Here is a 10,953-nt window from a genome sequence, read left to right as displayed (position 1 = left end):
TGAATACGCAATTTCATATCACGTACGTGGCTTATTATTCCATATTCAAGGATTACACAATCTTAGTTCACGTATGTGTACGTGAATTCAGATTGCGTACAATATGAGGATTCAAGTTTCAAACTCCATTGATTACGCAATCTGAGTTCACGTAGGTGTACGTGAACTCAGTTTGCGTAGAGTATGACATTTTTAATTTTTTTAAAACATACGTGAACTCAGTTCACGTAACTCCAAAACGTACGTGAACTGAGTTCATGTAAAATCCCCAGATTTTAAAAAAAAATACGAACCAAAATACAGAGCAACAAACATACCTTTTTATGTAGTTTTAACCACAATGTGATTATCAAACTGATGTGTTGTAGGTTATGAGTGAGTGATGTAACTTTTTAATGATTTTGAGTATTGGTTAGTGAAGTATGATGATTTTTGTAGGTGAGTTGTGAGGTTTGATGAAAATTGATAAATGAGAGTTATGGAATAATAAATGTGTAATATTGATGACAGGGGCATTTTGGGCATTTTGATTTTTATTTAATTTTGAGGGGTGTGACTAGCATTTTGGGGGGTGTTGGTAGCATTATTGTTTTATTTATTGTAATACATATTTATTTCAAAACTTTGGTTGTTTAAACAATTTTTTATATCACAATTTTGGAAAATGAAGGCACCTAATTATTTATAAAAAATTACAGGCTAAATTACATTTGTGGTCCCTTAACTTAATTTCAGGTAACGTTTTAGTCCTATATCTTTTTTTTTTTTCTCGATTTAGTCCTTTGTTCCTAATAATATCAAATAAAGTATGAAAATATGAGTTTATTTGAAGATTTGCGTTACGAATTTGATGAAATTTGTATTATATTGAAGAATATAATTAATTTTATGAGTTTTGATTGAATTTTTGTTTTTGAATTTTTGTTTAAAAAAAGATAACGTTGTTGAAATTTTAAAACATAAAATATCAAATTGTCATTTAAAATTAAAATAAAGGACTAAGTCGGAAAAAAGAAAGATAAAGGACTAAAACGTTACCTGAAATTAAGTTAAGGACCACAAATGTAATTTAGCCAAAATTATATTATTAGAAACTCAGTTTTTTTTAAATATATTTATTGTAAATAACATTATTTGCTTTTTACAAGATTGCATTAACAACTGAGAGTAGATAAATATAAGTATTTGTTAATACTTAATGATTAAATAATTATAATAAGGATATTTTGATATTTATGCACATTAAGTGGTTCATTAATTATGTGCTAATAATATCTTAGACAATCCAAAGTTTTGAATCATAGGAAGTAGTTTTTTAGTCCTTTTAACTTTTCTAAAACTCTATGTTATATTTTTATTTTCCAAATCCGAATTTCAACTTTCTCTTTTAAGTTTTAAACTCTATATTTTTTTTTACTATATTGTAAATGCCGAATTGTGAACAATATTAGTGTGTAATCACTTAATTTAATTAAGATGAATTCACTCACATTTAAACTGATAATTATATTTGGAATTATTGATATGTTTAAGTTGCATTTGACGTCGACTAATTAAGATAAGATTGAGTCATCTATATTTAAATTAAAAGTCATATTCAAGAGTATTAACTGAAAACTCTAGTGGAGGATAATTGAATTATTGGTTAATCTTTCTTAATATTCAACAATAATGATGCAAAATGTCCAAATATATATATCATTATTTAATCTCACTTACAATAGAGATTTGATCTTAATAATAATAAAAAATCAAATAGAACTAAAAGAAAGACTAACAAAGATATATAGAAAATCATATGGATAAATGAAACCTCAAGGATTTATCTCAAAGACTAACAAAGATATATAGCTCAGCGTATTGTTAGAAAAAAATTCGAATACGATTGATAAAAGAATGAGGTGAAAGTTGATTAAAAAATAATCTAAAATAATAAACTAAAATGCTATATGCATCTCTCACTTTATTATCCATACCTCTTTTTTGTTATTTTTTTTTTATAAATAAAATATTCAAAATACTCTTTCATATTTATAATATTTTGTAATTATATTTCTCCTTTCATCATCATTCTTAACATCTAATAACTCACATATCACAAAATCAGTATAACTTACTCATTACAACTCATATTCATTCAAAACTCACACTACTCACTTATAAATTACATCTCATCAATTTTCTTTTTACATTGTGGTTAAAGTGATATAAGAAAATATGTTTGTTGTTTTATTTTTGAAATTGTAATTTTTTTTTAAAATATTAGAATTTTACGTGTTGTAACATTACGTGAACCGAATTCACGTATATTGTAAAATTGTATAAATCTCAAGCATTATGTGATCTTAATTCACGTAAACGTACGTAATTTAAGATTGTGTAATTAATGATGTTTGAGAGTCACAAGTGGTACGTGAACTCAATTCATGTAAATTTACGATTGCATAATCCTAAGTTTTTTGTGTTCCTTTATGGATGTAGATAAATGATTGACCAAATGGTTTACTTAATACATCAAAGGAACTAGACGATGCGTTTTTTTGACCAGATGATTCACTAAAATAATTATCAGAAGATCTGCACACTAAAACAACCATTAAAATATAATTTGTTCTGTTATATACTTTGCTATCATCAAAACTAAAATTAAGTGTCATTGTTGTTTAAACAAACTTGATTTATAACACAAGTTTCTTTAGTTATGTACATATTCAATACTATATTCACACTTCTAATCAAGCTTTATATTTGACTAACACCCAATGCAACCCAATTTGTTTAAAATTTAATTGTACTCTAAAAGTGTCATTAAGAATAAAAGAAATCTTATGCTACAAGGCTGAAAAAAAAGTAGAGGGCATAATATCCTATAACGTGTACTATGTGCCTTACCATTTCAAGACAAAAACAGATATGACATATAACTATGTTATAAATCAAAAATCATATAGCAGCCTTGTACAACTTTAAATCATATAGAATGCTACAGGATTGGAATTTATGAGAATTAAGAACATTCCCTAACCCAATTAAAGTTCATATCACATGATACATATTTTTTTATTGCTTTATGTTTCTTATCCTATACGATAGTATTTAGATAGCAATGCATATATGCACTATTTTAATTATTTAATTAAACAGTTACTTGAAAAAGAAATCTCCAGGTAGAAGCAATGCATATATGCTCCTATGTTATTATATGAAAGATCACAAAGTTGAAAGTAAGAAGAAAAAATATATAAAAGGAAAAAGCTTACTGAGGGTGACTGGGAAGTTACAAAACAATATTGTTCTTTTTTTGTTAGAAAAAGATAGCACTTGTCACACACACTATCACTTATTCACTATATAGTATAGTAGCATCACTTCTTGAGCTGTTGGTATTCACATTGAAAATTGAGTTGAAACAATGACAAGAACTACTACTCTTCTCTACTACTTGCTCACCTTTGGCTCCATCATACTCATAGGTAACAATTTTTCCTTTTCTACCCCTCATTGATCATTTTTCTATCTATTATAATATGTTAAAATAGACTCCTAAACCATTTATTTGACACATAATCACATTTTATGCCACATAACTATATCTGTGCCACCTCACTTATTTACTTAGATGTCATAGCTAGAGTCTTTTCTCTTTCTATTCTTCATATAGTACACAATTTTATTTCACCGACAAAAAAAAAAAAATCAACAATAAATAATAGACAAACATTAATAATAACTCACATTGCAATAAAGTTTCACTATTATCTATTTATCGTTTATTAAATATGAATTTATTTTGTAACAATTCAAATATCTATTCTTTTTTTCGTGACTGAACCAAGATACAAGAAAACACGATACCACAACTTCGAGACATGCTTTTGTGGTGTTTGATGAAATGCAACTCATGTTAATAATTTGAGTAACTGACTTTGATATATTTTTCTCCTTCACGATCATCTTCTTCTTCCACAGGGGATTGCTAGAACCTTGTGTGTTCCATTTTATGTATAATGTTTAGTTACATAATTTTTATGTTATCTTTCATTTACAATATCAATAATAATAATAAAAAATCTAATTTATTTAAGTTATGTTGATGTCAATTATTGATGTTACATTAAACAAACGACACATTTTATTTCCTTTCATTCACTTCTTATTAGGTCATTTACTTTTCTTTTTATAAACCATAAGGTCTTGATAATTTCTAATTTCCATCATTTAAAGTAGATCCAATGTTACAATACATTTTTTTTAGCTCAATAAATTAACTAGACAATGGTTGAAATTTACATAATTCTTGGAAAATTAAAATTCCCAGAGTAATTAAGGAACAATAATAACAACACATTTATCTACATGGTAATTTGAAACTCTAATCCATATTTTTAACTTTACGTTCTCCAAATCAAATTTCCATTTTTCCTTCGGCGTTATAATTGTATCATGAGTGACATTGTATTTGTTGTTTTTGGCTCATATAATTCAACAAAAAAGACCCGACAAAAAAGGCATGAAAGTTGGAGATGAACAAATGGAGGCTACAAATTAGGTTTTAACCAAATGTTTTAGATTTTTCACAAGTTTGTAAATTGTTATTCCATTCTGACAAATCAAGTTTACAAGGAAACAATTATTTCCTCAATCTCATTTTAAATGTTTCATTTGTCATTTTTTTTTTCTCAAATTATTTGTCATTTTACAATAACAATACAACATTAATTACTTTTTTTTCCACGAATACTTTTATTTATTATATTTCAACTGATCAAATTTTTCCGCTAACTGCAATTAATAAAAACATTTGAGTAAATGAAATATTTTATCATCGAAATCACATTAACTAATTATTTTCTAAAGAATTGTACACACCTCAAATGAGATATTTATAATGAGACAGAGAAAACACTTATCTTGAAGAGTAATGTTGCTTTTCACACTAATACAATAAAAACAAAGTTTCTATTGGGTTCCAGAATTATTCTATTCTAAAAGCACATATTTTCATAATCAAATTTAATTAATATCTTTTTAAGTTGCACTTATGTTATACATTTGTTTTAGTTCAAAAAATTTCCTTAAGATAGATAGTCTATTATCGTAGAAAGAAAAGTAATTATTACTATCAATTTTAATCATTCAACCATTTTTTAAATTTATTTAGTTGTCTTGCGAATTATATATATATATATGCTAATGTCATTTTTAATATTTTTTTTAAGTTATTCTTTTGTGACGTGACTAGCACTTTCCTTCTTTATAATTCATATGTCTAATTAACTATTATTATTTTGAAATGATATTTATAAATAAAACTGTGTAAAATAAAATTATAAATACAACTATTTTGTTTGATTTGATATCTAAGTCATTACATCTATGCTATTAAGATATAAGGTTTGTTTAATAAGAATGTTAGTTTACAATGCAAAATGAAAAATGATACTTATAAATGATTTATAAACATAGCATATAATTTATAATGCTTACTAATTTTTTGAAAATAAATCACAAGACCGCGCAACGCGGGTTGAAATCTAGTTTGGAATTAATTGTGATGCAAAAACACTTCTAATACACTTACTATAACAAATTTCTAGTTTCTTTACACACAAATCCTCTCTCTCTTGTAGCTCCGCAATTCGGTCTAACTCAATGTTGACCATTAGATTAAGCAAACAACTGAGATTTTTAAGTACACGTTTGTTTATGCGTTTGTGGGAGTCAAAATCGTGCTTGACTAAAGGAGTGTCTCAGACGATCATATTTTTAAGTTTGTATTGAAAAAATATTTAAAACCTTGATCTTATCTTAAGAATCTTTAGTAATAAATGTTACCTTTCTAAATTTAACATTTATCTATTTTTGATGTAGATGGGGCTCAACTCATTCTAGTAAACAATTGTGGTGAAAGTGTATGGCCAGGAATACTTGGAGGTGCAGGACAACAAACACCAAAAGATGGTGGATTTCATCTAGGAAGTGGTGATGAAGTAGTATTAGATGTACAAGAAAAATGGTCAGGAAGAATATGGGGAAGACAAGGTTGTGAGTTTGACAATGATGGAAATGGTCATTGTCTCACAGGTGATTGTTTTGGTAAACTTCAATGTAAAGGGTTAGGAGGAATACCACCAGCAACAGTTGTTGAAATGACATTAGGATCCTCATCTTCACCATTACATTTCTATGATGTTAGTTTGGTTGATGGTTTCAATTTACCTGTTTCAATGAAACCAATTGGTGGTGGAATTGGTTGTGGTGTTGCTTCTTGTGAAGTTGATTTGAATATTTGTTGTCCATCAGCACTTGAAGTGAAAAGAAATGGTAAAGTTGTTGGTTGTAAAAGTGCTTGTTTGGCTATGCAATCAGCAAAGTATTGTTGCACAGGAAGTTATTCTGATCCAAAAACTTGTAAACCTACCCTTTTTGCTAATCTCTTTAAGGCTATATGTCCTAAGGCTTATAGTTATGCTTATGATGATACTAGTAGTCTTAATAGATGCAGGGCACCTAGGTATGTTATTACTTTCTGCCCTCCGCCGCAGTGATGGGGAATCCGGTCGCCGAGAAAAAAGTTGCAAAGATTATGTTATTAGTCATTAGTGAATGAAGAACTAAATGTTTTAGTAGTATTATTCCTTCTGTTTTTAATTTGCATAGTTGTTATGTTTTTAAGTCTTTTGTTATTCTTCTTGAATAGTCATTGTTCTTACTCATGATAGTTTGTAACAAGGGTAGATTGATGATAAATACTAGCATTTTACTTTTTTCTATAATTATTGATAATGATTTGCTATGTGTGCAATTTAATCTAGTTTGCTTAGGAATATTTAGAGTCTTTTTGACAAGACTAAATCACGAGCTTATAGTTGGTAGGTTATAATATATAAGTTCATATTATCAAAATAGAGTTGTTTGTTAATAGTTTGTTTTATCGAGTTTATTATCATCATTTTTTTTATGTCATTTTATATTAATCAACTAATTTATCTGTTAATTTTATCGAACACTACAGATCCAATCACAAAATACCTAAGCTTTGAAAGAGACAATATAAATAAACTAAAACAAGTTGATTATAAGAGGTGACTTTGCACAGCCTGCAGCATATTCGGAACCACCAAAGACAAGCCACAAAGAGACAATAGATTTGTTATCTTGTATAAACTAAACCATGTTGCATTATAAACTATTTTCCTTTTCTTTGTGTGAGCAAAGTTACAAAATGAAAGTTATGATAGATCCAAAACGAATCTTCATTCATATGCTCCAAATTGAATTGACTAAGGAACAAAAATTGTTTATATATAAGTACAAAATCCTTTTCACATCTCATAGCTAACAATCTATAAGCCTAGAAAAATGAGTCTTAATGAAGCTAATGTGTTAGTAAGTACTTACATCGATGAAGTACCTACTTATGCTTCACATGTACCTGTACCAAATGTTCAAGAAACTGTGAGGAACAATCCATTGAAGGTTCCTGAAAGATATGTGAGGAGTGAAGAAGAAATTCAAAAAGTCCTTTATATGCCTCAACTTTCATCTCAAGTCCCAATCATTGATTTTACACTACTCTCACATGGAAACAAGGATGAGATACTCAAACTTGACATAGCATGTAAGGAGTGGGGTTTCTTTCAGGTATATCTTCTGTAATTATTTTTTTATTTTTTTAAGAAAAATACAGGTCCAACAATTTCACATCAATGCATTGATATCTTTTCAATGCAATTACCTTTTTCAGATAGTGAATCATGGTGTGAAAATAGACTTGATGCAGCAAATGAAGGATGTAGTAGCTGAGTTTTTCGAATTTCCAATAGAAGAGAAGAACAAGTATGCAATGCCCCCAGATGATATACAAGGTTATGGGCATACTTCTGTTGTTTCTGAGACACAAATACTTGACTGGTGTGATCAATTGATTGTACTAGTTTACCCTGCCCGTTTCAGGAAGCCTCAATTTTGGCCTCAAATCCCCGAGGGACTCAAGTAAGTATTCTGAGTTTAATTTCTGAATAAAATAATTATTGACCATACTTTATTTACCTTGAGACAAACTCTAGATTACTAAAGTTGTATTCTTGTTAGAACAACAATCGGAAACAAAAGATATACGAAACAATACAATTCTTCACTCAAATATATTTTATATTTAAATTCTATGGTCCAAATTACAATAATACCACTATATATATATATATTGTGCCACTCGTTCGTCATTCTCCACTTGTTATTACTTATGAGTGATACCCATCAATTACCCTTAGAACCAAAGAGTTAGAAAAAAAATAGTATCTTAGTTTATTTCTATTAGAAATCACCAAGAGTTGAAGATTTATCTTATATTAAAAATAAACATGAGAGTTTAATAAAAAAGGAAATTCCTTAGTGTTGTTAAAATCAGATATCAAAGAGTAATTAAACCAAGACAGTTCTTGGTTTTGTACAGAAAATCGCAGATTGATTAAAAATGAAAACGGAGATTGATCAGACTTAAACGGGGAACGTTCTCTGTTTTCTGACTAACAAAATTAAAATCTTATAAATCTAAAATGAACACACATAATTGTTAACCCAGTTCAGAGATAAACTTCTACATTTGGGGGACTGGATCCGACTTTGAATTATCACTATAATGAGATAAAAATGATTACAATGTTTTTGCACTTATGTTGCCAGTTTTTCACAGTTTTGTAAAACTGCAGCTTTGCATTCTATTTTCTGAAAATCCTCTTTTTTCAGCCTTGCTTGCTTTGACTTATATACAGTTTGTTTACACTTTAGGAGTAACAAACTAAAGTAATTACAACTAACTGAAACTAACTACTAAAAACAGATTCTATCTCAAGGCTTCTTAATTGAATATCACTTTTTAACACTTAGAATAGTTGATATTGAATGATTAAAAAATACAAAAATAATACATAAAATGTTTTATATATAAAGCTAAGATGCCAAACTAACTACTGTTAACTATCTCCAATTTACTTAATTATCTCTAACTAACTTTATTATATCTCATAAAAATATAGCTACTAGAGACTTACCAAACTAACTAATACTAATTAATTAACTATCTTTAACTAACTTTATTATGTTTTAACACAAAAATAGCTAATCTTAAATTCTTAATACATATATGATTAATTCCTTATCTTGAAGTATCCTTTGTGATATTTATGCAGAGATACAATAGAGGCATATTCAAGTGAAATTAAACGAGTTGGTGAAGAACTTATCAATTATTTATCATTGATATTGGGTTTGGAGGAACATGTTCTTATTGGACTACACAAAGAAGTAGTTCAAGGTTTACGTGTGAACTATTACCCTCCTTGCAACACACCAGAGCAAGTAATTGGTTTAACTCCACACTCTGATGCAAGCACCATTACAATAGTTATGCAAGATGATGACGTAACTGGCTTAGAAATTCGATACAAAGAAAGTTGGGTTCCTGTTACTCCAATACCTGGTGCTCTAGTGGTTAATGTTGGAGATACAGTAGAGGTACGAACTATATATTTATTTATTTATAAATAAAATGATATAATTACTACCTGAAAATCATATACAACTGTGAAATTTTATATTTGAACTTAAGATATGATGTTTCCCGGCAACAATGCAAAAAACTTGATAGTGTTTTAGCCAACGAGTGTTGAACTCAAGTGTACTAAATCATTGCAATTAATAATTAGCGGTAGCAACGAATGTTGAACTCAAGGATTACGTTATATTATCGAATTATGTTTAGTTATTAAAATGGAAAAAAAAATTGAATTGATTGAAATAATATTTGAAATTAACATGAATAATAGAATTAAATTTTTATAATAAGAAAAATGTAGGAGATGAATTTCACTTCGAATCCAACATTAATTACTAATTTGATCCTAGTTATTAAAATCTTTATTGAACTATTATCGAATTCTCGTTATTATTTTTGTTTTAATGTCTTAGTTAGAGAACCTTTAATTTTAAAATAACCCCTAATTCTTTAGTGGATTTAAGATTAAAATATTAGACATCTTAATAATATAAAACATTTTATAAATTGAAATATGATTTAAAAATAGATACTTAAACCATTTATTTATTGAATACAAAACAGAATACTTGATTTACAAGATTTTCAATTTTCATTTTCTTACTTTGTACGTATGTGGTTGCAATGATATTTGGTAATATATATAGTTAGAAGAATCATTTCATATTTTAATTCTGTGTTTGTGGTTGTTCAATCATGGCAGATATTGAGTAATGGGAAATACAAGAGTGTGGAACACAGAGCAATGACAAATAAGAACAAGAAAAGGACTTCTTTTGTATCATTTTTGTTCCCACGGGATGATGCTGAAGTTGGGCCCTTTGATCACATGATAGATGCTCAAAATCCAAAGATGTACAAGAATGTCACTTATGGAGAGTATTTGAGGCACACCCTTAATAGGAAATTGGAGGGAAAAACACAGACAGATGCTGCAAAGATTCAGGATTAGAGGAATAACGAATTTTAGAAAAGATAAAAAAAGTTGTGCTCCTTTATGTTATTTTTTCATGTTGTCAATTGTGCTTAATCGATATTGTATACATCAAGTATAATTGGTGATGAGTCTTACTTTGTACTATACAAGTTCTTGTCACTGAAATTTAGATTTCATTCTCAAACAATTCCATTAAACTATGCCACTATTAATTTTGAAAATGTATCAAAACTCTTGGGTTCAAATGTGTGAGTGGATAAATTTTACATTGATTAAAAATGTAAATATTTGATATATAAAGGAGAAGACTCGTATACTTAATGTCTTAAGGTTTTTTATGAAGATATACTGTTAAAATATCGTGGTCATGAAACATCAATTGCTAATTGAAAAGGAAGAATGGTTGATGTTTAACTTATTTCAAATAGTAATTGTTTTAATACTTGAATTTTGTATATCT

At 27.9% G+C, this 10,953-nt stretch overlaps 2 protein-coding genes across 2 annotated transcripts; both read left to right on the top strand.

Moving 5' to 3' along the window:
- The first annotated feature begins 3,323 nt into the window (after window positions 1–3,323).
- LOC101491827 (thaumatin-like protein) lies at window positions 3,324–6,776 on the top strand. The gene is made up of 2 exons (XM_004492107.4): window positions 3,324–3,473; window positions 5,872–6,776. Exons 1-2 carry the CDS (start codon window positions 3,413–3,415, stop codon window positions 6,546–6,548), a joined length of 738 nt encoding a protein of 245 aa, XP_004492164.1. The 5' UTR covers window positions 3,324–3,412; the 3' UTR covers window positions 6,549–6,776.
- Window positions 6,777–7,261: 485 nt separating this feature from the next.
- On the top strand, window positions 7,262–10,677 carry LOC101491517 (protein LATERAL BRANCHING OXIDOREDUCTASE 1-like). Its single transcript, XM_004492106.4, has 4 exons — window positions 7,262–7,644; window positions 7,748–7,995; window positions 9,192–9,516; window positions 10,260–10,677. The coding sequence occupies exons 1-4, from the start codon at window positions 7,363–7,365 to the stop codon at window positions 10,506–10,508; spliced, it is 1,104 nt and encodes a 367-aa protein (XP_004492163.1). The 5' UTR covers window positions 7,262–7,362; the 3' UTR covers window positions 10,509–10,677.
- The last annotated feature ends 276 nt before the right edge of the window (window positions 10,678–10,953 follow it).

The sequence above is a fragment of the Cicer arietinum genome, chromosome 3 (assembly GCF_000331145.2).
Source record: "Cicer arietinum cultivar CDC Frontier isolate Library 1 chromosome 3, Cicar.CDCFrontier_v2.0, whole genome shotgun sequence".
Lineage (NCBI taxonomy): Eukaryota > Viridiplantae > Streptophyta > Magnoliopsida > Fabales > Fabaceae > Cicer > Cicer arietinum.
Note: the sequence above shows the minus strand (reverse complement) of the source record. Positions and strands in the feature narration are given on the sequence as shown.

Excerpts from the sequence above, each read along its gene's own strand:
- LOC101491827 (XM_004492107.4), top strand. The coding sequence starts at position 3,413 with ATGACAAGAACTACTACTCTTCTCTACTACTTGCTCACCTTTGGCTCC. Across the intron at positions 3,474-5,871 it reads TGGCTCCATCATACTCATAG|ATGGGGCTCAACTCATTCTA; the intron begins GTAACAATTTTT and ends TTTTTGATGTAG.
- LOC101491517 (XM_004492106.4), top strand. The coding sequence starts at position 7,363 with ATGAGTCTTAATGAAGCTAATGTGTTAGTAAGTACTTACATCGATGAA. Across the intron at positions 7,645-7,747 it reads AGGAGTGGGGTTTCTTTCAG|ATAGTGAATCATGGTGTGAA; the intron begins GTATATCTTCTG and ends TACCTTTTTCAG. Across the intron at positions 9,517-10,259 it reads ATGTTGGAGATACAGTAGAG|ATATTGAGTAATGGGAAATA; the intron begins GTACGAACTATA and ends CAATCATGGCAG.